Source organism: Suncus etruscus, chromosome 4 (assembly GCF_024139225.1).
Source record: "Suncus etruscus isolate mSunEtr1 chromosome 4, mSunEtr1.pri.cur, whole genome shotgun sequence".
NCBI lineage: Eukaryota > Metazoa > Chordata > Mammalia > Eulipotyphla > Soricidae > Suncus > Suncus etruscus.
The window spans coordinates 49,032,042-49,058,618 of record NC_064851.1 but is presented as its reverse complement, the minus strand read 5'-3'; the positions used below and the strand labels follow the sequence as shown (position 1 = coordinate 49,058,618).

At 37.9% G+C, this 26,577-nt stretch overlaps 1 protein-coding gene and 1 non-coding gene across 2 annotated transcripts in view; one reads left to right on the top strand and one right to left on the bottom strand.

The window, feature by feature from the left end:
• Nucleotides 1-26,577, top strand: part of AOPEP (aminopeptidase O (putative)) — a 363,790-nt gene that overhangs the window by 85,150 nt on the left and 252,063 nt on the right. Inside the window, exon 4 of the mRNA XM_049772315.1 lies at nt 9,653-9,898. Within this exon, the coding sequence (XP_049628272.1) occupies nt 9,653-9,898 (246 nt within the window). The remainder of the gene's footprint in view (nt 1-9,652; nt 9,899-26,577) is intronic.
• Nucleotides 3,613-3,726, bottom strand: LOC126008226 (U5 spliceosomal RNA). The gene has a single exon (XR_007495569.1). It is a non-coding gene; the product is annotated as a U5 spliceosomal RNA (small nuclear RNA).

Sequence of the window (26,577 nt, the reverse complement as noted above, 5' to 3'; positions counted from 1 at the left end):
AAACTCCTAACTTAATCTCTTAGAGTCTCCTAGAGAATCTAACTACTAATAGCATAGTAGGAACTCATTGGAAAGCCAATGGGAAAGATGCACAGAAACCCACCAAGTTCACTGAGTAAAAAAAAAAACAGATCTGCAAACACTTAGATTAATAAGACCATGGTGAGGATGTTTAATGAACTCAAAGGAACAATTGCACAGGTAGTTAACAAAGCACAAGAAGGTATAAGAATATAAATGATGGATTTTGTTTGTTTGTTTGTTTGTTTGTTTGGGGGCCACACCTGGCAGCATTCAGGAGTTACTGCTGGCTCTGTGCTCAGAAATTGCTCCTGGAAGGCTTAAGGAATCATATTAACTGCCGGGAATTGATCTGGGTCCATCCCAGGTTGTCTGTGACCAAGGCAAACACCCTATCACTGTGCTATTGCCCCAGCCTGAATATAAATGATGGAGCCAGAGAGATAGTACTGCAAGTAAGGCTCTTGCTTTGTACATGGCCAACCTGAGTTTGATCTCCAGCATTCCACATGGTCCCGCAAGCCAGCTGGAAGTGATTTCTGAGTACAGAGCCAGTAGGAATCCCTGAGCACTGCCAAGTGTGCCCCCACCAAAGAATCAAAGTGAAAAAAAAACTGCTACAATCAAAAATGAAGAACATATTAGATAATATTAAAAAAAGTCATTATAAATTCTGAATAACAGAATAACAACAGTTGAGGAACAGTTTCAATTGAGGAAACAATTGAAAAGTCACAAGATAGGGCTAGAGAGATAGCATGGAGGTAGGACATTTGCCTTGCATGCAGAAGGTCGGTGGTTCAAATCCTGGCATCCCATATGGTCCCCTGAGCCTGCCAGGGACTATTTCTGAGCATAGAGCCAGGAGTAACCCCTGAGCACAACTGGGTATGACCCAAAAACCAAAAAAAAAAAAAAAAAAAAAAAGGAAAAGAAAAGTCACAAGATGGGATGGAAGAAACCTCAATAATATGGCCAAAAAATGTACTAAATGAACATTAAATGTGTTAAATCAACCCTAAAGAACTATTGATGAGTTCAAAAGGAACAATGTAAGAAACATTGGTTGCAGAGGATCAGGGAGGCAAATTTGTTGAAGATCTATTAACCAAATCATGCATAGTTAAGAACTTCCAAAGTTGAGGAATAGTACACACAACCAAATGTAAGAGGTGACAGTGAAAATAAACTCAACTCAGAAAACTTCAAGCCACATTTTCATAATGAAAAATATTGAAAGACAGATATTGAAAAATATTGAAAGACAGACTAATGAAAGTAACAAGATTAATAAAAACCAAAAAGATGGAACTTACAAAGGAAAGTCCATAAGATTCATAGTAGATCCATCAAGTGAGAGTATGCAAAAAGAGAGTGGTGGAATATAATGCAAAAATTCAGAGGAATTTTTATAAAGAAAACTTTAGTTAAATCATCATTCAGATGTAAACCATACCTGGTCAGTCACCTATTAAAAAAAAAAAAAAAAAGCTCAGACTCCTATCTTATACCATGCACAAAAGTCAATCAAAACAGGTAAAAGACCTTCAGTATAAGACTTGAGTCCATAAATAATAAAGGGGAAAATATAGACAGAATTCTTCATGACATTGATTCTAGAAACAGCTTTTTTGTTTGTTTGTTTGTTTTTGGGTCAAACCCAGCAGCACTCAGGGGTTACTCCTGTTTCTGTGCTCAGAAATTGCTCCTGGCAGGCACAGGGGACCATATGGGATGCCAGGATTCGAACCACTGTCCTTCCTGGATTGGCTACATGCAAGGCAAATGCCCTACCATTGAGCTATCTCTCCGGCCCTAGAAAGATCTTTAAATGCCATTGGCCAACCAAACAATAGCTAAAATATGCAAATGAGACTTCTTCAAATTAAGAAGCATCTACACTGCTAAAGAAATAATGATCAGAAATAGAGGGGGAAACAAGGGAGGGTTCCAGGACCAAACAGATATATGATCACTAATAGTAAGCTAGACAAAGAGGGGTCCACCTACTCTAGCAGCCCTGTGGGTGATGGTGGGGTTTATGGGTTGTAGAAAGGAAACTGGGATGGGGAGCACATATTTGGTGATGGGTATTCCCCTGATTCAATGTTAATATGTACCTAAAATACTACTGTGAAAGATATGTAAGCCATTATGAAAAAATAATTGTGCTTTAACCAGAAACTTTCTTTGACTTACATGTATTATTATATTATATTAATTATATTATATGCTATGTTACGTTACTATATATGTTATGTTAGTTTACCTCATTATGTTAATCAATTTTGTCTTTTGAATAAATTCTTACAATAGAAAAAGAAATAATGATCAGAATAAAAAGACATTTCACAGATGGGGAGAAATATTTGCCCATCATTTATCTGAGAAAGCATTAATATCCAAGATATTTAGAGCACTTGTAAAATGCAAGAGGAACTAAAAAATAAAAATACCAACCAATTAACCTCATCAAACAATGTGAGAAGAGATGAATAGAAACTTCCTCGAAGAAGACACAATTAAAAGTTATATGGAAAAAATGATCTGCATTCTATTATTATTAGGAAAATACAAATCAAAACAACAGTGACATCTCAATAATAATGTATACACACATTAAAAAGAACAAAAATAGCATTGTTGATATATGGGTGTGGGGAGACAGTAACACTCATTCACTGCTGGTAGCATGTCCAACCTTTTGGGAAAGTGATATGGACAATGGAATGCTACTCAGTTATAAGAAAAGAGGAAATTATGAAATTATTTTTACTATGTGGTTGGTCTGGAGAGAATTATGCTGAATGAAGTTATGAAGATGAAGAGGGACAGATATATAATGATGATCTGTCTTATATGTGGGCTATAAAGAAAAAATGAGAGAAAAACAAATGGCCAGAGATAATAGAACTTGGGAACTCTTCTATAGAAGTGATCTTACCATGGAGGGATTATGGGGTAGGTTGGGTTGAGAATGCACTTTGGTGGAGTGTGTGGTGCTTGAATACTTTGTGCATAAAACCCTACAGTTTACAACACAGGAAAGGAGGAAGAGACATAGGAGTTGGTGGGTCTCTAATGCTGTGTTATTTTAGATTTTAGTCTGAGAATAGTTGCTGAATCTTAGGTTTTCTTAACCTCCGCTCAAAACCTATGTTTTCTTTTGTTTGGGGAGTTATTTTAGAATTTAGGATGGGGGATTTGTAATGTTGGAGATTGAACTCATGCTAAGTCACATTCCTGATCCCATTGTGAATCTTAATCCCATTTCTTTATTGCCTTAAAGTCCTGTCTTTTACGTGAACATAGATTATGAAAGTGATGCTTATTCACAAAATTGAAATATCCTGTGTTGCATTGCCTAGAACTTTTCATGTCTAGAGATAATTTCACTTGGCTATTTTTCTTGAACAAATTAAGTTTTTGATATATTTAGATATTTTAGTTTATCAAGTTATTGATTGAATGACTTAGATTTTTTCAAAGAAGTATTTCTTGTTAAGACAATGGAATGACTTTTTGCAACACTGTACTTCGATTGGTAAAATTTTAAATTAAACCTCAATTGAAGATACTTTTTTTTTAATAGCCCTGCAAATGCAAGGCCCAAAAAAATTAATAAGAACTCAGAATTGTTCCTCTCCACGGAAATCTTTAGTAAAAGGCGAAAGATTTATACGATCTGAAGAGAAACCAGAGTATATAGATACTTCTTTTTTTAGTATATGAATTTTTTGTTTAATTTTTTTTGAGCATTGCAATGTACAAATTTGTTCTTAATAAAGTTGCTCCAGGAATGCAGGTTCCAACACCAATTCTACCACAAGTGTTCTTCTGTACCAGTATTCCCAGATTACCTCCTGCACCCCAGCCTGTTCCCTTGATAGACATTTAACAACTATTTTTGCAATACTTGCTAAAAGGGCGGGGGGAGGAATGGCAAATGAAATTAACAAAATAGATCATTAAAGTCAACTTGTGCTGATTTATTGCTAAGTGATTTTAATCAATATAAAAATGTTGCAAATTTATTATTGGAAATGTATAGAATACCTTAGGAAGCTAGGATAAAACATATCTTTCTTAATCTAGTAAATCTAGTAAAGATACCTTTCTTTATCCAGTATAGGGCAAGCATTTGCTCTATTAGTGAGTGCCACACGTTGGGAAGTTTGTCCTGTCTTTTATTTTATTTTATTTTTCCTAGGGGGCAATTTCTGTGTGTTAAGTCAAAGAAAGAACATTACCAGAGATAAGCTGAGTAATGTTCTTTTCATTGTTCAATGAGAGTAATGTTCTTTTCATTTTTTAATGAGAAGAATCATTTTTTAAAGAATACCTTTAAGCACTATGATTACAAACATATTTAGTTGGGTTTCAGTCATAAAACATACACCCCTTGAAACTTGCCACAAAGAGTGGTGAGTGCAATTAGAGAAATAACTATATTAACAATGATCATGAAAATGGTAGTAGTGAGAAATTGTCCTGTCCTTTAGAGCTCTTTTAACTTATCTTGCAAAACTGGTTTTAAGGCTGTGAATTCTCTAAGATGTCGCCTGTTCAAATTTGAGGGCACTTTAAATCTTTATATTATTTCTTCAAATCTGAAAGGTAATCTGCAGGGTAGAGTATTCTTGGTCTGGTGTTATTTTTTTTGTTTAATTTTTGTACTCTATCTCCTTGTCCTCATCAAGCTTGCAGGAGTTTCATTTAACAGATAATGCTGGGGCTGGAGAGATAGCATGGAGGTAAGGCATTTGCCTTTCATGCAGAAGGTCTTTATTTCGAGTCTCGGCATCCCATAAGGTCCCCCGTGCCTGCCAGGAGCAATTTCTGAGCGTGGACAATTTCTGAGCGTGGAGCCAGGAGTAACCCCTGAGCACTGCTGGGTGTGACCTAAAAACCACCACCAAAAAAACCCCAAACAAACCAGATAATGCTATAAATCTTATGGGCTTTCCTTTCCATCAGTTTTCACCTTCTCATCTTGGAGCTCCTGATTTTCTCCTGAATTTGTTATTCTCCTAATTGGAGCTTCTGTTTACTTTTTTTTCTTTTATTAATTCACTGTGAGATACAAAATTTAAAAATTGTTGGTAGTTGAGTTTCAGTCATACAGTGTTCCAACACCCATCCCATCACCAGTGTTCATTTTCTGTCAACAATTTCCCCAGTTATCCAACCTTCCCTCCCACATTTAGCCTGCCTCTATGGCATACTTTATTTTTTTGAAGAACTAATACTTGGTTTCATTGATTCGTTGGATTGTTGTTTTATTTATTTATTTATTTGATTCCAGTTGATTAATTTCTTCTCTGTGTTTTATTATTTTCTTCCTCCTACCTGCTTTGTGGTTCTTTTGTTGTTTATTTTCTAGTTTTGTATGCTCTGCAGTCAAGTTGTTTATTTGGATCCTTCCTAATGAAAAGTTGTATAGATATGAACTTTTTCTCTTAACAATACTTTTACTATCTCTCACAAGCTCTGGTAGCTCAAATCTTCATTCTTGTATGTTTCAAGGAATCTTTTTTTTTTTTTTTTGGTATTTCGGGCCACACCCGTTTGATGCTCAGGGGTTACTCCTGGCTAAGTGCTCAGAAATTGCCCCTGGCTTGGGGGTACCATATGGGACGCCGGGGGATCGAACCGCGGTCGCGATCTTTCCTTGGCTAGCGCTTGCAAGGCAGACACTTACCTCTAGCGCCACCTCACCAGCCCCAATATGTTTCAAGGAATCTTTTGATTTTCTTTTTGATATCCTCTCTGACCCACTGGTAGTTCCGTAATGAGCCATTTAGTTTCCAGGTTGTGTTGTTTTCACTTTTCTTTTTGTGATCATTATCTATTTTCATTGCTTCACGATCTGAGGAGGTAGTTGGTATAATTTCTGTGACGGTGTGGAGTTAGTTTTATGTCCGTGAATGTGTTCTATTTTGAAGAATGTCCCATGTGCACCAGAGAAGAATATGTATTTGATTTGATGGGGATATATATGTATGTTTATATTTCTCAATATCGGTATGTAAATACACACTAAAAGCTTCTCTCTTCCATTTCTTCCTCTTAAACAAGTATTTTCTTACTGAGCTTTAGTCTAGTTGATCTATTGCATGGTGATAGAGCAATGTTGAAATCTTCCTACTTGTATTATGTTGCTATCAATGTCTTCCTTCAAGTCCGTTAACAATTGTGTTAAGTATTTTATTAGTCACTCATTAGGTGTATTAGTTGTATTAAGTGTTTAGGAGTATTTGGTCGTTGTGTTGTACATATCCCTTGATCATCAAGAAATGACCTTTGCTGTCTCTTAAAACCTTTTTGAGACTGAAACCCAAACACAATCATGTATGTAATCAAGGTGTTTAAATAAAAAATTAAAAAAAAAACTTTTTGAGCCTGAAGTCTGTGTTTTCTGGAGTTTTTCTGAACTTCATCTTTGAGATCAGTGATTTAGTCCTAAGTAGCTGTTTCTCTGTTCCTGAGGTTTTCCAATGAAATTTTTATCTTTCCTGCCACATTTTTCAGTTCTGAAATTTTGTTTGTATTTTTCTCATTTCTGCTCTTATTCTCTTAAATTTTATTTGCAGCATGTTCCATTGTTTCTATGAGCTCATTGAACATCCTTAGCATTTTCACTCTGAACTTTATTTACAATATAAAGGACTTTATTTACAACTTTATTTACAATATAAGGACTTACTACCGATGGGGCTACAGGACTGCAGATTCTCACCCACACGTGTATTTTTTTTTTCACTGCTTTGCCGTTATTTCTTTTGTAGTCTCAAGCTCTATCTTTTCTACATCACTGTCAGTCTTCCCCACTGTTAGGGAGCTCTCAGGGGAGGTTTATTTGGGTGAAAGATTGTCTTGAGGCATTATAAAGAATTGACTCCTATTTGCTCACTTGTTCAGGAATCTTGACCCAGTGCATGGCCTCTGACCTGTGTATGGGCCAAGTCTGGTCACTCAGGCAGATCAGATAATTCCACATATGGTCTGTCTATTGACATTTTTATATAACCTACCATTTCTTCATTTATGTTATTTCTGATTGTAGTAGTTTTTTTTTTTTCATTTCTATTTTTATACTTCTGCTTTGCTGACTACAGTGCTACCATTTCTTTGAACTTCTCAAAGAATTATCTTCATCATGGTGTCATTAAAGACATTTTCTCGGGATTTACTCACTGAGCATGGTGGGGTTTATTGTTTTCCCCATTGCTTTTCTGTGTTCTTTCTGTGTTGGGGTGAGTCTTTATATTAAGACTCCCTGGAAGATGCTTAGGGATAATACTGGGGTTTCTCTCATCCTTCTATGCCTATTCTCACCAAATGACAGGATGTAATTTAGGGAGCTGTGGTGTCAGCCCATTATTCATATGATGCAGGTCAGTTTATGTGCGGGCTACATGGACCTTGCCTGTAAGTCAGGGTTCTGCCTCCAGTTCAGGATTTGTTTCTCTGGTGTCAGTAGGTGGCAAGCTGTAGTTGGATAATGGATCAGTGAGACTTGGGTTCTCAACTGAAGTTACTTCTATACTTAACAAGTTCTCTGTCATCTGAAAACTTTTCTGTAAATTACAAATTACCATGGCACATTATGTATCTATGTAAATTAAGAACTGATACTGTGGAGGTCAGTTCAACAATGCTTTTACTTTCACTGTGAATGCCACACCCAGAGGTGCTGGGGCAGGTAGTATGTGGTGTGACAGTGAGGGGTGGGTGCTCTGTGGTTCTGAGATTAAATACAGGACTTCCATATGTAAGGTAGGTTTGTACTCTGCACAGTGAACCATATTAATGCAGCCCAGTAAATGTTTTGGTTTGTTTTTAACTGCTTCTGATTTTGAATTGATGCACAAACATAGTATTGTCATAAAGTAAATATTGTATGCAGTCTATTCAGTTAAATGTGTACCCATAGACTCTTTTACTTACTTTCTTCAAAAACACAAGTTATCAATCCAGGGACATAAACTAGATTTCGATGTAAATAATTATATTTTTCTATTATCTTATTAGGGAATAAGATTCCATGGATCTCCACCCATTTCCTACCCTTAGTGGTGGTAGACATCCTCCTACTAGAAACTGTTCTTCATATTATGCTAGTAATGAGTCCAAAATTCACAGCATTATCTAAGATGGGTCAAGGACACCAGAAATTAGAAATTATGTTGTTCTCTAGCTAAATAAGTACATGCTGACTTTTCATGACTTTCATTATTTACTAAAAATTTGGTGGCACTTTAGTTAGAATTATAACTTAAAAATTAAAATGAAAGAGGTAGGTGAGATAGGGAAAAATAAATGAAGTAAAATTAGAGGGACATTACATTGCATTTGTTAAAGTTTTCTTTGATGTAGGTTTCTTTGGGTAGAAAGTTCTCTTGAGGATTATGAGCCAGACTCTGAAATTATATTTAGCTCCCCCTTTGATGGATTAACTGACAGTGGTCAGCTGGTTTGGTCCGTGCTCTGATCTGTTTCTTTCAAAAGTGGCTTAAGGGATTGAGGAGGTGGCTCAAAGTGGTGAAGCATATGCCTAGTATGATTGAGGTCATGAAGCCATCCTTCTTGTGGCATGTACTTTCACCCTTTCCCAGCATTGTCAAGTAAGTTTAGCCTATAACTCACCAGCAATACTGGGCTATTAACTTAATTTTATTAGTAAAAATATAAAGACTAATTCAGTTAAATTTGTAGGGGAATTGAATCGGTAAATATGAAAGTTATCAAAAGTTCATCTTTATTTATTAACAGCAAAACTTTTGATGTCTGTTGCAATGAATGACAACATTACTTTTTAGTAAGATTGATTGTGTCCTCTTAAAAAGCTGAAACCTGAAACCCAACTACAACCATATTTGTAATCAAGGTGTTTGAATAAAGATATTTAAAAAAAATAATATAGGCCCCAAAATGATGTAGCTGTGTTTTCAGGTTTATTTAAATTTTTTAAATTATATTTTTTAAAATAAAGTTGTAGCATAATTTTTAGAAATTGTACTAATAGTGTCATGAAGATACTTACTGGATCACTATACCATGATTGATTTCTTCTGTGTATATATATATGTACATATATAAAGATTTATCCATTCATTAAAATAAATATGGTTTAAATTCTAAAAAAAAAAAAGCTGAAACCTATACTGTCATTTGGTTTATTGTCCTACCTGAATCCACATCTTTTACTCTGAGAAATTCCAGAATAGGATCTATAATTTGGATTTACTGTCCTTTCCTTTTTAAGTTATGAATCATCTCAGATTTGGAAAAGATTTTTTTTCCATCTTGTTATGTAAAGGCACATTTCTGAGGGCAGAAAAAAATTTTTTTTGGGTACATGTGCATGTCAGGGCGAGGGGTTGTATATTTAATCTATTATTCTAAACAAGATCTTCCAATTTTCTCTTAGCTTAAAGGTACTAGTCAATAAGTAATTATTTTTTTCTTTTACTTTTCACTGCCACATAAAATAAAGCCAAGAACCCAAATGAACTGGTTTATGGGCCCATTTTGCTATCTCTTGGAATTGTAGCTGATTGTGAGAGAATTCACCTCTGGTGTCAAGAAGAATAAATTTAGCATATCTGTTTATTTTGTGTTGTTGCAGGTGTGCAGACATTTGTGGTCACAGTGAGTACCCTTGTCGCTTCCAGAATGCTTCTGCTGCCACCGAAGAGATCATCCCCTATCGGCTCTTTGCCCCACTGAACCTCAAGGATGCCTGCCAAGAGACCCTTTTACAGTTCATCCCTCTCTGTCTCTCATCAGCACACTCTGTCCTGGGAACACACCCCTTCTCCAGACTGGATGTACTCATTGTCCCTGCCAACTTTCCAAGTCTGGGCATGGCCAGGTATGTTGTCTGTTATGACTTGGGGAACATGCTTTGGAAATTCTTTGACTATTTGCTTTCCCACACTGTCAGAGCTTCCATTGGATTAAAGTGGAAGGACCACAGTTGTTCGTGTCTGAACAACTCATTGCTGCTTTGAGGGACAGTTTATGCCTAGACTGCACCATTTAGATATCACGGACCTAATTTAATTTCTTGAAAATGAGAAACTTATATTGTTGTTGTGGCTTCAAACACAATGTGTCCCCAGAATGATAGATAGGTAAGGACTGATCAGTGGCTGATCAGCTTAGATAATGAGAACAAAATGCTAATGAGCTCAAGGTCAGTGCTCTGGGCAGAGTGACACAACTTGGTCTCAAGGCCACAGGCTGCTATCCTAATTCTGACCATCTGTCTCATCCGTTCTCACCATTGGTCACAAGGGTGACTAAAGTGACTATGTCAGAGTGACTATGATTGGATCAGTGAAAATCCATCACCAATGCCAGAAAAGCAGTTCAAAGCAGGTGGCTAATTACAGGGGATGAGGAAGTGTGAGTGGGAAGGGAGTCACTTGTCTTGCTATTATTTTTTAAGATATTATTTATTCATTACCCTATATATTATTTAGACCTAAAATTTACTAATTAATGTTAGCATTTATTGAGTAACAGAAATTTCATTCAGCTAAAGTGTTTTTATTTGGTTAAGTAATCGCAATTTTACTTGGTTATGTTTCTACTTGAAAAATCTTAATTGTTAACAACAAATATACGTGACTAATAATGCAAAAAAATAAACTCCTCAAAAAATAAACTCAGAGGGCCTGAGTGATAGCACAGCTGTAGGGTGTTTGCATTGCATGTGGCTGACCCATGACTGGCCTGGGTTTGATTCCTGGCATCCCTTATGGTCTACTGAGCCTGCCAGGAACAATTTCTGAGTACAGAGCCAGGGGTAACTCCTGAGTGCCACTGCTGGGTATGGCCCCAAAACCAAAATAAATAAATAAATAAACAAACAAACTTAAGTCTGGAGCAAGAGCACAGTGAGTAAAGCATTTGACTTGTATAGACAACCCAGGTTTGATCCCTTCATCCCATATGGTACCCTAAGCCTGCTAGAAGTAATTTCTCAGTGTAGAGCCAGGAATAACCCCTGAGCGCCACTGGATATGGTCCTAAAACCCAAATAAATAAATAAATTCATCATGTTAGTTATTCTCTTGTTAGTCAAGAAAATTCCTGTCACCAGTTAATTTCCACGCTTCTGAACAGCTCTCACTTTAGTGTTTTCTCTGAAAATCGCACACATTCTTAGTAAAACTTATGAGTAGAAAAGAACTGACCAGTGCATTTGCTTTTGATCTTGACTATTTGTGTATACTTTATAAAAGCTGGCTTACCTTTTCATCCTTGAAAAAGGCTGAGAAAGTCATTTAGATTGATATTTTAGCCTATATTTATGAAGATAATGTGAAAGCTTATACCAGGATAATTATATACATTTGGTTATATGCATCATATAATTGTCTTGGATAATAGAATATATGATATATTCTTGGATATATAGAATTTGCCTTAACATGGGGGCTTTGTTGATTCCTTTGAAGAGATGTCTGGACTTAGATTTATTGTTAAGGAAGGATTGTTCCTAAAGTATTCTCATTTGTATATTATTGTGAGTAGCCATATTTATTTGGAGTTTTTAGAATTTTATGAGAGATGCTGTCAACTCAGGGTATGTTTGTAGCTTATCCAAGTTCTGATCTGCAGGAACCAAAGGCAGCATGTTTTTCACAGAGAGAACCTTATTTTCTGTAACTCCTTCCTGACATCAGTCTGTCAAAATGAGAATTTGTTGACTGCAGGCTATTCTATAAAATTCTTTTCAAGTTTGCATGCCTGAGCAGGTAGGATATATGTTTGTAACTTTTTAAGATATTTAGTGATTTTAAATGAGCTTAACTCTGTATTTTTAAAATAATAAGCTTAAGTTACCTAAGGCCATTTGATATTGGCCACAAAAATTTTTTTCTTTTTTTTTAATTTTTATTTATTTTTTTAATAATATTTTTTATTTAAACACCTTGGTTACAAACATGATTGTGGTTGGGGTTCAGTCATATAAGAGGACACCCCCCATCACCAGTGCAACATTCCCACCACCAATGTCCCAAGTTTCCTTCCTCCCCTCCCCGCCCCACTTGCACTCTTTTTTTTTTATATAAATTATCTTTAACACTGTGATTACAAATATAATTGTAGTTGTATGATTACAAACAAAAAAATTTTTTAGGTGGGGGGGAAATTTTTTTAAAGAAAAAAAGCTGTGGTGATAATAAAAGCAGCTTTTATTTTTAAAAACAGTAGTCCCATACATTTAAAAACTAAGTTTGGCCATCTTAATATCATAGCCATTAATTATCCCCCTTTTATTTCTTTTTAGTTTTTTTTGTTTGTTTTTGGGCCACACCTGGTGACACTCAGTGGTTTACTCCCAGCTATGCGCTCAGAAATTGTTCCTGGCTTGAAGGGACCATATGGGATGCCAGTGATAGAACCATCATATGGGATGCCAGTGATAGGTCCGTCATGGGTCAGCCACCTGCAAGGCAAATGCCGTACCACTGCGCTATCGCACCAGCCCCCATTTTTCCTTTTTAGATTGTAGAAATAATATACCCTGGTCTAAATGGTTTTCTAGGCTAGGTGTGGGTACTGTTTTCTATTGAGCTGTGGAAGGAGATTCGTGGCATAATCTACTGTCAGCAGGGAATGAGGGATGGAAAGGGTTGGGGTATACTGAGTGATGTACTGGCTTGAATGGATGCCAATTGCTTGGCCTGATTCTCCTAGGACTCCAGTGCTTTGATTTACATGTGACTTACTAGGGGTTACTTGTACTCCAGCACTTTGTTTCATATGTGACTAAGGGGGGCTTATGCTTCACTTGGGTATAGGGACTTGCTGCCTGTTTTTAATCCAATTTTCCTTTAGGGCTCTGGAAGTAAAATGGACAGGAATGACAGTCTTGTAGGTCAACTCTATCCTCAACAAGAATAGACAAATCACAGGAGTAATTGGAGCTGTCCCAAAATAACTTTACACCATACTTGCCATTGCCTTCCTTGTTGACAGGAATGACAAGAAATCAAAGGATGTGCTGATCAGTGATTCTTTTCCAGACCCCTATTTTACAAACATATATTAAGATAATAAGTATTCTACCTCTGATTTGTAATGTGTGAATCTTCATTGTAATATAAAGGATTTCACACCATTTTAGTAGTTTTTCATGTAAATAATAAATATTTACACATACACTAAAATGTATACAATATTCATCATCTCGAAGAGCTTTTAATTTTTGCATGCTATTTATTAGGATTCCATCGTATTTAAATATTGCTTGCATATCATTGAGTAAACTCTCTTCCCTCAGCTTGTTTTTGAGGCAGACTACTATTTGAGTCAAGTTGTATGTTCTTTATAAATATATGTGTATAACTTGGACATTAGATGATGGAAAATCAGTTTATAGAGGGTATATAATACACAGTGTTTAAGAATCTGGAATCATTTTTATTTATTTTTTTATTTTTATTTTTATTTATTTATTTATTTTGGTTTTTCGGGCCACACCCATTTGATGCTCAGGGGTTACTCCTGGCTAAGTGCTCAGAAATTGCCCCTGGCTTGGGGGGACCATATGGGACGCTGGAGGATTGAACCACGGTCACGATCTTTCCTTGGTTTGCACTTGCAAGGCAGACACCTTATTTCTAGCACCACCTCACCGGCCCCTGGAATCATTTTTAAATATAGCAATAGCCAGAGTACCTAGCAATACTTTAGATTATGTTCTTGTCATCTTCTGCTAAAATGGGAGCTGTTACTTATTGATCTTTAGTATTTAATATTTGCCACACTTTTCTGAGCTGGAGGAAAAATGCTTTCATTCCGTTTTAGTTCTGAAAAAAAAAAAAGAGCTAAATAAACACCTAGGTACTATTAGGACACTATTGATAGTTCCATTGTCTCATTTAGTAAGTTTGGCCTTTCTTATTTTGTTTGATTTTATTTGTGCCTTCTTTTTAATTTACTGTATGAGGAATTCTACATGTATATTTCTTAGTTGAGTAATATGATGTGTATAAGATATGGTTGTATTTTTTAAAATTACTAATGTGTAGTTCTCTTGATGTTAGTATAATTAATTACTACCTACCATTTTTATAGGGCCTCAAATTTTTTAAGTGTCTGAAAGAATTGACAGTAAACTTGATTTCCTAGATATTGAGAAATACATGAAAGGAATTCATCATCATTCTTAAAACTCTTAGTATAATAATAATAATTTAATGGAATAATATCCTGGAACCAGATTTATGATAGTTGCTTAAAAATTAACACCTCAATCTTACCTCTCTATGTGTTTATAAATATGCTTTGCTTCACTATTTGTCTTTCAACAGTTCACAATTACATGGCATAGGGCATAATTAGTTTGGCAAGATTACCTTGCTCACATTCAAATAGAATTTTTTCTTCTTCTGTTTGACTTCAATGGTTCTCTTCAACTTATTTTAGATGGGCTTTATGTTTGGAACAGCTAATTTAAAAAAAATGTCTTAGACTTTCTTATTCCACTTTCTGGCTCTGCCATCCAATATAGCTACCCCTGGTCCCACTGGGAAAGGCTGAAGGGGAAAAATGACAGCTATGGGGGCTAGAGTGATAGCGCAGCTGTGGGGTGTTTGCCTTGCATGTGACTGATCCAGTATGGACCTCAGTTCGATCCCCGGTGTCCCATATTGTCCCCCAAGCCAGGAGCGATTCCTGAGTGCAGAGCCAGGAGTAACCCCCGAGCATCACTGAGTGTGGCCCAAGAACCAAAAAAAAAAAAAAAAAAAAAGAAAAAGAAAAGAAAAAAAAAAAAGAAAAGAAAAGAAAGAAATGACAGCTATGGGACAAATACATTATAATACTTTAACCATATTTTCATCAGATTCATACCAGATTGTTTTTGTTTATTTGTTCATACCAGATTGTTTATGATTTACTTTTCATTGAGCATATATGTGTGCGAAGAAGAATTACAGATGCTGAGTCTAAAAGGGCAAACAAGTTGATGAGGTCTCTGTCCTTCTGAAACTCAGATTCAAGTCAGAAATAAGGCACTGCCTAAGAACATATTGTCAATTTGTGTGCTCCAAAGAAAATAAAACCAAGTAGGTGACAATGGCTTGGGATAGGTAGGATTGTTAGGTTGGGTTAGCATAGCTTCTTTAAAGAGTGACATTTCTAGTAATACTTAACTAAGGTGGTGACAACCTGGTGGAAGACCAACCAAGGCTAAAAAAGCAAATCCAAAAGAACTAAGAGGGGAACCATTAGTAGCTGGGCTAATGGAGCAAAAGGAAAGACAGAGAGACAAGGAGGCAGTGAACTGATAGAATGGCTCTCTTCAATCTCATTTTGATGCCAGGAAATTCCATGATTCCTTGCGGGCTTGGAGAACTGCCCTGTGTAAGGCAGAGCTGGAGGAGTAGGGATTGATGGTTCCAAGCAAGGAAGCTGTGGAATTATAAGGGAGGTCCAATTTCTTCTTGGTTTTCTAGAGGGTCAGCAATGGCCTACTGTCTCATGACTAGCAAGTGATAGCCTAACCTGGCTTAGCAGCTTCTGTCCTTAAGCAGAATATGAAACAGCAGAGTAACTCCTTGAAGTGAGGGAAAAGTTTCTGACCATCCTGTTTCTTTTCTTTCTTCTCCAGGGCTGGTACTGTATTTATTCTAGTATAACGTGCACCCATGTATAACGCACACCCCCAATTTTCGATTAAAAATCGATATAAAATTTTGTTTCACACCAAGCTTTGTAATTGACAAAAAACATTGAACACGTGCGGCCATGATAAAAATCATTTATTGACAACATAAACTGGTATAAACACAATACCAAAATAAAATTACCAGTGACCACATTTATTTAAAATGCTTCAAAGTCAGATTCATCATCAGATACACTAAAAAGTTGTTCCCATTCTTCTCGAGTTAACTTTTCATCAGTGTCCCAGTTGGCAGGAACATCTGTTTCTCCAGTTTCTTCGCTTTCTTCTGAGTCTGAACTCCACAGCAGGTCGTCTTCTGTGCTGACCATTTCATTGCTGATGCCTGTCTTCCAAAAACTCTTGATCATTTCTTTTGGTATGTCTTCCCATGAGGTTTTAACCAGGATGTCACGATAGGCCAGGTTTCTTGAGGTCTTTTTTTTCCTTTGCCCTCGCGTACAGTGCGGGGCTGCAGCCCAGAAAAGGCGCAGTGCGAATTCAGAATTCGCTTGTGTCCTCATTGGATCTGCCGGCACTGCCACCCCACCCCAGCCCTAGTTTATAACACGCACCCAAACTGTGATTTCTTTCTTTTTTTTTTTTTTGGTGGAAAATTCTGCGTGTTATACTTGAATAAACACGGTAATTTAATTCTCTTTTCCGATAGATGCTAGGGATACAAGAATATATATGTCTGCTCATCTTAATTTTTTTTTTTTTTTGATTTTTGGTTTTTGGTTTTTGGGCCACACCTGGTGATGCTCTGGGGTTACTCCTGGCTATGTGCTCAGAAATCACTCCTGGCTTGGGGAACCATAAAGGACCCCTGGGGATCAAACCACTGTCTGTCCTGGATTAGCCACATGCAAGGCAAATGCCCTACCACTATGCTATCCTTCCATCCCCAACTCATCTTAATTTTTGAAGTTTAAACTTGTTTTTTTAAGTTTAAAAAACAAGTTGGGGAGTAAGAAATGGCTGACTGTGGGGACTGCCAGGTGAAGTGCTGATTGCTTCACCTGCGTAGTCTCCGCCCTGCTGTGCTTCTTCTGAGGAACCTGAGGACCTCAAGGGAGCCCTGTCCTGTGCTTCTCTGTCTTTTCTGAATTCTTGAAGCTCTCCTCAGAGCCCTGGGAAGCAAACAGCCAAAAAACCTGCATTCTGAAGCTACCCAGCAAGCGAGTGAGTGAGTAAGAAATGGCTGACTGTGGGGACTGCCAGGTGGAGTGCTGATTGCTCTACCTGAGGAGTCTCCGCCCTGCTATGCTTCTTCTGAGGAAACTGAGGACCTCAAGGGAGCCCTGTCCTGTGCTTCTCTGTCTTTTCTGAATCCTTGAAGCTCTCCTCAGAGCCCTGGGAAGCGAACCCCCAAAAAACCGGATTCTGAAGCTACCCAGCGAGCAAGTGAGTGAGTAAGAAATGGCTGACTTTACAAGCCCAGAAAGGGGAAGCCGCTGAACTCTGCTGGAACTCAGATGCCAGCACCCCTATCTGCCTGTCTTCTGTGCTGTGCTCCATTTTCGGCCTGATTTCATCCTGTGTGTGGCTCATCTGCGGACGGCTCACCTTCCCTGGAGCCTTCTCTGGAGGTGAGTTTACAAGCCCAGAAAGGGTGGAACCAGAGGAGCACAGCTGCTCCGCTTCCCGGCCCTGCACATCATTTAGCCAATGAATACAACCACAACACGTAGAAAAGCCCACAATACAAGTGTGACAATGGGGAAACAACGCAGGCCAGTGCCAGAATGACGATGGCAACTCTGATGACTTGAACATGTCCAGCCAACTAGTCTCTCAGATAAGGAGTTTAGAGTTGCAATATGGAAGATGTTCAAAGAACTCAAAGAAAGTATAGAAGAGAACACTAATAAGAATCAAGAGAATATAAAGATAGAAATCAGAAAACTCCAAACTGAAATTTCAGGTCAAATAACAGGTCTGAAAACCTCAGTAGATGAATTGAAGAAAAATATGGTTGAGCTTTCCCACGGGTTAACAGCAACTGAGGATAGAACTAGTACACTGGAAGATAAGATGAATAACAATTCCATACAGCAGAAGAAATTGGAAAAAAGCCTTAAAGCAAATGATCAAACAATGGAAAAATTACTCAAAGAATGGGAACAATTGAAAATAGAAGTCTATGATAAGCTCAACAGAAAGAACTTAAGAATCATTGGAGTCCCAGAGACCCAGAAGAAAGTCTCCAGGAAGAATCAATGGTCAAGAACATCATTAAAGAGAAAACTACCAGAGCTAATGAATACATGTGATCAAATCCTGCATGCCTGAAGAGTACCAACTAAAAGAGACCCCAGAAAAAACACCCCAAGACACATCCTACTCACAATGACGAATCCCACAGATAGACAGAATTCTAAATACCTCAAAGAAGTGCTATCGTTCTGTATTTATCCTTCTTCTAGCTTACTTCGTTTAAAATAATATTTTCTAGGTCCATCCATGTTGCTGCAAAATCTGTGATTGTATCATTTCTAACTGCTATGTAGTATTCCATTGTGCATAAATACCACATCTTCATGATCCACTCATCTGTTGTTGGGCATTGAAGATGATTCCAATTCTTGGTTATTGTGCTGATTGCTGCCAAAAATAATGGGTGCATACATACTTTGGGATGAATATCTTTCCATTTTGGGTATAGATACCCAGGAGTGCGATTGCTGGGTCATAAGGCAGCTCAATTCTGAGTTTACTAAGCACTCTCCATAATGTTTTCCATAAGGGTTGGACCAGGCAGCATTCCCACCAGCAGTGGATGAGAGTTCCTTTCTTACCACATCCAACAGAGATTGGACCTGTTATTTTTGATGTGTGCCATCCTCAATGGTGTAAGGTGGTGCCTCATTTTTGCCTTGATTTGGATTTCCTAAATGATGAGTGATGGTGAACATGTTTTCATGTATCTCTTGGTCATCTGTTGGTCTTTCTTGGAAAGTGTTTATTTCTTCTCCCCATTTCTATGGTTTTATTAGGTTTTGTGGTGCTAATCTTTCTGAGTGCTTTGTATATCCTAGTTATCAACCCTTTATCTGATGTAGAGTGTGAACATTTTTTTCATTCTGTTAGCTGTCTTTTAGTTTTAGCCAGTGCTTCTTTCACCATGCAGAAACTTTTTAGTTTGATGTAGTCCCATTTATTTAGGTTTGATGCTATTACTTTTTATAGATAGCTGTAACTATCTTGAGGAAGGATCCTTTCAACCCCATTTTGCTGAGTGTTTTCAGTAAGAAAGAGTGTTGAATTTTCTCAAATGCCTTCTCTGTGTTGATTGATATAATCATGCGGCTTTTGTCTTTCTTATTGTTGATGTGGTGTATGATGTTGATTGATTTGCATATGTCGAATCATCCTCGCATCCCTGGGATGAAATCCACTTCGTCAGAGTGTAAAATCTTTTTGCTGTATTGTTGGATTTGGTTTGCTAAGATTTTGTTGAGGATTTTTACATCTATGTTCATTAGTGAGATTGATCTGTAGTTTTCTTTCTTGGTGGGGTCTTTGCCCTCTTTGGGAATGAGTGTGATATTCTCCTCATTGACGGAATTAGAAGGATTCCTGTCTTTTCAATATCTTGGAAGAGCCTGAGGATCAGTTGTAATTCTCTCGGAATGTTTGATAGGATTCACCTGTGAAACCATCTCAACTTGGACTTTTGTTCTTGGGGAGTTTCTTAATTACTGATTCAATTTCCTCAGATGTGATTGGCCTGTTTAGGCTTTCTGTGTCCTCCTTATCGAGTCTTGGAAGGTGATATTTTTCCAGAAATATGTCGGTTTCTTCAGAGTTCTGTAGCTTAACTGAGTAGTTGTTCATAATACTCCCTCATATTGTCTTTGATTTCTTGAGGTTCTGTTGTAATACCTCCCCTTTCATTCATGATCATATTTATTTGGATGTTTTCCCTCCCCCCCCCATTTTGGAGAGTCTTGTCAGTAGTTTGTCTATCTTGTTTATTCTTTCAAAAAACCAACTCCTGGTCTCATTAATTTTTTTGTATTTTCTTTGTCTCTATGTTATTTCTGCTCTGGTTTTTATTTTTTCTCTTCTTCTGACTGTGTTTGGGTTCCTTTGTTGCTGTTTTTCCAGATCCTTAAGGTGCCCTTGTAGACTGTTGATTTTGTCATTTTCCTCCTTCCTGACATTTTTCTCTTTCCTGCCTGTATTGCTATGAGTTTCCCCTAATTACTGTTTTTGCTGTGTCCCATAGATTTTGACAATTTGTCATTTGTCTCAATGAATCTTTTTATTTCTTACTTGAGTTCCTCTTTGATTCAGCTATTGTTGATCAGCATGTTGTTTAATCTCCAGGTGTTGGATTTTCTCCAAAGTTTCTTTTTACAGTCATCTTGATCTCTGTTGGATAATGATCTGATGGGGTGCTTCTAATAATTCTTATATTTATAACTTTGTGCAAGTTAGATTTATATCCTAAGACATGGTCTATTCTAGAGAAGGTTCCATTTGTACTTGATAAGAATGTTTATTCTGCTTTCTTGGGGTGGAGAGCCCTGTATAGGTCCATTAGTCCTATTTCCTCTAATTTCTCATTTAGGGCTCTTATGTCTTTACTAGTTTTCTCCCTGGTAGATCTATCTAGTGAGGATAGTGAAGTATTGAAATATCATACTACTATTACATTTCCTTTCATATGTATCTCTAGATTTGTGAGCAAATGTCTTCTATATTTTGCTGGCTCTACAGTTGGCACATAAATATTGATTACTGTTAGTACTTCTTGGTTTAATGTTCTCCTGATCAGTAAGTCATGACCCTCTTGGTTTCTAAGCACTTTTTTGAGATTGAATGCAATTTGGTTTGATATAAGGCAGGCTGTCCCAGCTTTTCTTTCTTTTCCATTGGCTTGAATAATTGATTTCCATCCTTTTATTCTAAGCCTGTGTCTATCCTGTTCTGTTAGGTGTGTTTCTTGCAGGCAGCAGATATCTAGTTTCTGTTTTCTGATCCAACCCTCTACTATGTTTCTTTTAATGGGGGAGTTTAGATATTGATGTTTAACGAGATTATTGACAGAGAGGGTTGTGCTATTGTATTGAATAGAGTGGTTGTTGTTACAATCGGGGGTTTGTATTGTGTAATACATCTTTGAGTAGTTCATTTAGGGTTGGTTTGGTCAGCGTGAATAGTGTGAGTTCCTTTTTGTCTAAGAGTGTTTTTAGTTCTCCCTTCCGTATGAATGAGAATTTTGCCGGATAATAAACTCTAGGATGGAAGTTTCTTTAATTCTGTAGTTTAAATACATCACTCCACTATTTTCTTGCTTGGATTGTTTCAAATGGGAGGCCTGGTTTGATTCTTATGTCTTTCTTTGTATTTAAGTGTTTTTCTCTCTCTTCTTGCTTTAAAGAATTTTTTTCTCTTTATTTTTTGCCATTGGGATTATTACTGTATGCCTTGGTCTTAGTCTGTTAGGGTCTATTTTATTAGGGACTCTTTTTGCCTCCTGGATTTGTATAGGTGTCTTTTTCCAGAGGACAGATTTCCAGAGGGAAAATTCTCTGCTATTAATTCCCTCACTACTTGTTCTTCTCCTTTCCCTTTTTCTTCCCCTTTTAGTATTCTTAAAATTCATAGGTTATTTCTTTTATCTTTGTTCATTGGGTACCTAACTTTCTTACAATGTTTTTATTTTTATTTTCTTATTGACTTCTTTGTCATTGTTGCTTTGTAATTTTTCTTCAAGTTCCCCTATGCTTTCTTCTAACTATGTAATTCTACTACCATGTTTTTTATTTCCCTTAGTTCCAATTGTATGGATTCTTTTATCTTCTGTAAAAGTTCTTTTTTGAATTGGTTGAATTGTTCATTTATAGATTTCTTATTCTTGCAGGCTAGTAATTCCTTGATTTCCATTGCTATGAGGTTCATTGTTGCTTTTAGATTCTCATCTATTGCGTTTGTGTGTTTTGGTGGGCTTGGAAACTTGATAGGATTTCTCTCCATTTTACCAGCTGCTAGTGTCTTCCTTGGTTTAGGCATATTTCTTTGTGTTTGGAGGTTCTGAATGTTGAGTTTTCAGGTTATTTCATAAAGAGGTCTGCTGTACTGATTGTGTTAAAGGTGCTTGAAGGTATATTCGATTTAGAGTTTATTTTTCCTAGCCAGGTGGCTTGTCTAAGTATGACAGGGTTATTTCAAGATGCTTTAGTGTTTTCCTATCGTGTTTTGTGGGCTGTGGATTACCTGAGGAAGTTGGTTGTTAGGTCTGAGCTGACTATACCTATATGGTATAAGTTAGAATATCTTCGCATGAATGCATAAATGTGTGCACGGTTTGCGGGTTAAGCAGTGTTGTGTATGTAAACATTTTAATGGGATTATTATGTTACTGACCCTACCCTGATTGGTGATTGTGCCCTACCCTAGGTGTGACCTGGCATTCTGCTTCCACCCTAGGGTGGTACCTGATTCTGCTCCCACCACTGGGTGGTACCTGATTCTGGGGCATAAAAGCAAGGGTCTGTGGAAGGCGGGAGGCTTTTTTTCTGGGGCCTATTCTTAGGTTTTTTGGCTTTGGCTTCTTCATGGAATAAAGAGCTGTTTTCGGGTCATCAGAATTGTCATCTTCATTCTCTATGTCTGATGCTGGCCTGCGTTGTTTCCCCATTGTCACACTTGTATTGTGGGTTTTTCTACGTGTTGTGGTGGTATTCATTGGCTAAATGATGTGTGTGGCCACGCTCCTCTGGCTCCGCCCTTTCTGGGTGGGTCAGCTTGCCTCCAAGGAAGGGGAGCCCTCCATGGATGAAGCCTCACACAGGATCAAATCATAGACCTGAGCATGCAGCAGAGAAGACAGTCCAGGGAGAGATGCTGGGCTTCAGTGATCCAGCTCAGTTCTTAGTGTGATTTTTTTTTTCTTCTTGTTGCAGTGGCATTCTTTCCTTAGAAAGAGTGCATGATCACGTAGCAAAGTGGAGCTAAGTGCTCTTCTGGAGCCTTTGGGAGAGCAAATTTTCTGGGCCCTTTTCAGCCCACTCCCAAGAGGTTTAGGAGACAGGACAGGAGACAAACACATACAGGCACTCACAGTTTCTCCAGTCCCGTGCTTTTCGCTGAGAGTGATCCATCGCCTATTGCCACTTCTGCTGTTGATGCTGAGGCAGCCACTGCAGGTGCGTCTGGTTGTTCAAAGATCAGGGTGGTCCAAGTTGAAAATCCGAAATTTTAAAAGTTAAAATCCATGATCAGGCTGAAGGTCATACTCAGCATATCAGTGCCTTTAGAGAAGCTTTTTCTTCCTGATCCTTTTCCAATTAGGGCTCTCCATCAATCTCTGAGTAGGTCAGGGTTTTAGGAAAAAGACCTTTTTGCAGCAACGTCTCAGTCCTGAGCCTCGGATGGGGGTAATCCAAACTTTCACTTCCCCTCCGTTACTGGCCCTTCTGCCCCCAGAAGGGGACTTGGTAATCTTTAAAAGTTACTCCACATGGCCCAAGGTTCTGGGCTCACTCCAGCTGAAAAGAGCCAAAATCAAACACAAGAACAAGAATCTCACCATGCTGTCTTGGTCCAGGGTTCAGGTCCACGTTAGGGCACCAGTATGCAAGCAGCTGCTCTTTTATTATTGACTAGTTTTTTCTTTAATAATTGTAGATAATATTGTTTGTTTACTAAAAACAAATGGGGGAATTGTTGTGTATGTAAACATTTTAATGGGATTATTATGTTACTGACCCTACCCTGATTGGTGATTGTGCTCTACCCTAGGGTGTGACCTGGCATTCTGCTCCCACCGTACGGTGGTACCTGATCCCACCATTGGGTGGTACCTGATTCTGGGGCATAAAAGCAAGGGTCTGTGGAAGGCAGGAGGCTTTTTTCCTGGGGCCTATTCTTAGGCCTTTTGGCTTTGACCTCTTCACGGAATAAAGAGCTGTTTTCTTCGGAAGCCTGACTGCCTGTTGGCTTTCTTCCCACCGTATTCACCTCAGAACCACTGACTGAACATGGTAACAGACGTGTGGTCCGAACTGGAGGAGAAAGGCCTCATCCTCCATCCCTCCATCAGTCAACCTCTTCAGGGGCTGACTTGCAACAAGTGGGAAGGGGTGGGGTGTTTTTGAACCTGGCTGTGTGGCCCAGCAGCCAGCACACATGTCTGCATGGTTTGCGGGTTCTGTGGGAAGGAGCGGGGTGTTTCTGAACCATGCTGGGTGACCTAGCAGCCGGTGCATGCCATCTACGCAGTTCTCGGGTCAGCAGGAAGGGGAAGGGTGTTTCCTATCTTCTTTATTTTATGGAGATATGTTTTATGGGCCAACATGTAGTCTATCCTGGAAAATGACCCATGTGCATTGGAAAAGAATGTGTATCCAGTTTTCTGGGAATGGAGTGCCCTATATATATCTACTAGTCCACTTTCTTCCATTTCTCTTTTCAGAGTTAGTATATTTTTGTTAGGTTTCAGCCTGGTTGACCTATCAAGGGGTGACAGGGCAGTGTTGATATCTCCCACTATTATTGTGTTGCTATTGATGTGTTCTTTCAGGTTTGTCAACAATTGTATTAAATATTTTGCTGGTACCTCATTGGGTACATAAATTTTTAGGAGAGTGATTTCTTCCTGCTGTACATATCCTTTAATAAGAAATGACCATATTTGTTCCTTACAATTTTTCTATGTCTAAAGTTTGTGTCATCTGATATTAATATAGCCACTCTGGCTTTTTAAGGGAGTTGTTTGCTTGAATGTTTTTACTCCATCCTTTGATTTTTGACTCTATGTTTGTTCTGACTGTTCAGGTATGTTTCTTGTAGGCAGCAGAAGGTTGGATTGAGTTTTTTGATCCATTTTGCCACTCTGTGTCTCTTTTTTTTTTTTTTTTTTTTTTTTTTTGGTTTTTGGGTCACACCCGGCTATGCTCAGGGGTTACTCCTGGCTGTCTGCTCAGAAATAGCTCCTGGCAGGCACGGGGGACCATATGGGACACCGGGATTCGAACCAACCACCTTTGGTCCTGGATTGGCTGCTTGCAAGGCAAACACCACTGTGCTATCTCTCCGGGCCCCACACTCTGTGTCTCTTAACTGGTGTGTTTATCCCACTGACTTTGAGGGAGATGATTGTCATGGGATTTAATATCATCTTTGTGTATCAGTTTGGTGTCTTTGTTTGTCTGTCTTGTCTTAAAGTAGACTTTTCAGCTTTTCTTTTAAGGCTGGTTTTGCATCTGTAAAGTTTCTGAACTATTGTTTAACTGTGAAGCTATGTATCTTTCCTTCAAACCTGAATGTGAGTCAGGTTGAGTGCATTATTCTAGCTGAAGCATCCATTTCATTCAGTTTTGTCACAACATCTAACCACTGTCTTCTGGCCCTGAGGGTTTCTTGTCATATGTCTGTTGTAAATCTTAAGGATGCTCCTTTGAATGTAATTTTCCTTTTTTTTAATCTTTCTGCTTTCAGTATTCTATATCTGTGGGATTCATTATTGTGACTAGGATGAGTCTTGGGGTGCTTTTTTCGGTTATCTTTTAGCTGGTACTCTTTGGGCATGTAGGATTTGGTTGCATGCAGTCTCTAGCTCTGGGAGTTTCTCTGTGATAATGTATTTGACTGTTGATTCTTCCTGGGAATCTTTTCCTTAGTCTCTGGGACTCTGATTCTTATGTTGTTTTTGTTGAATTTGTCAAGGACTTTTATTTTCATCTGTTCCCATTCTTTGATTAATTTTTCCATTGTCTGATCATTTACTTTGAGGCTTTTTTCCAATCTCTTCTGCTGTATGGAGTTGTTCTGCATCTAATCTTCCAGCTCGCTGATTCTTTCCTCAGCTGCTATTATTTTACTCTGTTGGGAGAGGCTTTCCTTTGAGTTTTTTATTTCATCTACTGAGTTTTTCAGGCCTGTTATTTCAGTTTAGAGTTTTCTGATTTCTATCTTAATGTTCTCTTCAGCTTGATCTATTCTTTCTTTGAGTTCTATGATCATTCTCCATTTTAGTACTCAAAACTCCTTGTCTGAGAGTTTAACTATGTGGTTGGTACTCTCTGGGACATCAAACCTGCCATCTTCATTCTCTATGCATGTTGTTGTCTGGTGTTGTTTCCCCATTGATATGCTTGTAGCATGACTTTTACTATGTGTTTTGGTGGGGTTCATGGACTAGGAGATGTGCATGGCACATAGGAGGCAGAACAGGTCATGTTCCTCTCTGCTGATCGGTGAACCTGGTCAGTTTACCTTGATGGGATTAAGTTGATTAAGTTTGCTGGTGTCTTTCTCTGCAGTGTCCCGCAGGAATCAGGAAGTTCTGGAATCGAACTTTTATTGTGTCAGTGGTTTCTACCACTGGTAGTGATAGTCAGGAGATACTTGGTAGTCATGGGACAAGGTTGTTGCTTTACAACAGTGAGGATGAAAAGTTTACAATTTAGCACAGAAGGGCTCAAGTAGCCTGATTTTACACCCCTTTTTAATCATCTTTTGTATATTTTTACATCAATTAATTTACTCAAAGTTGTGAGCTTTGGGTTCAGTGTTAATGTATCAGGTATCATATGACATACACAAGAATAGAAATTTATAAGGATGAGGGGCAAAATTATTATAAAATAAGTTCTTTTTTTTTTCCTAGGAATTATTCAGTCCTCTAATGGATTGATTTATGTTTGACAACTACATTTTTCCCTTCCCACTATAATCTCTGATTCAGTGGATCTGGGTGGGATTTTGACATCTGAAATGTGAACCTACCTACTCAGGTTATTCTGTTTCAGGAGTTGGTGTGAATTGTGTGTGGAATCTTGGGATAATTATCTCACACTGGAAGCTGCCATTTTCTTTAACATAGAAAAGTTAGACTGAGGAAAAGAATG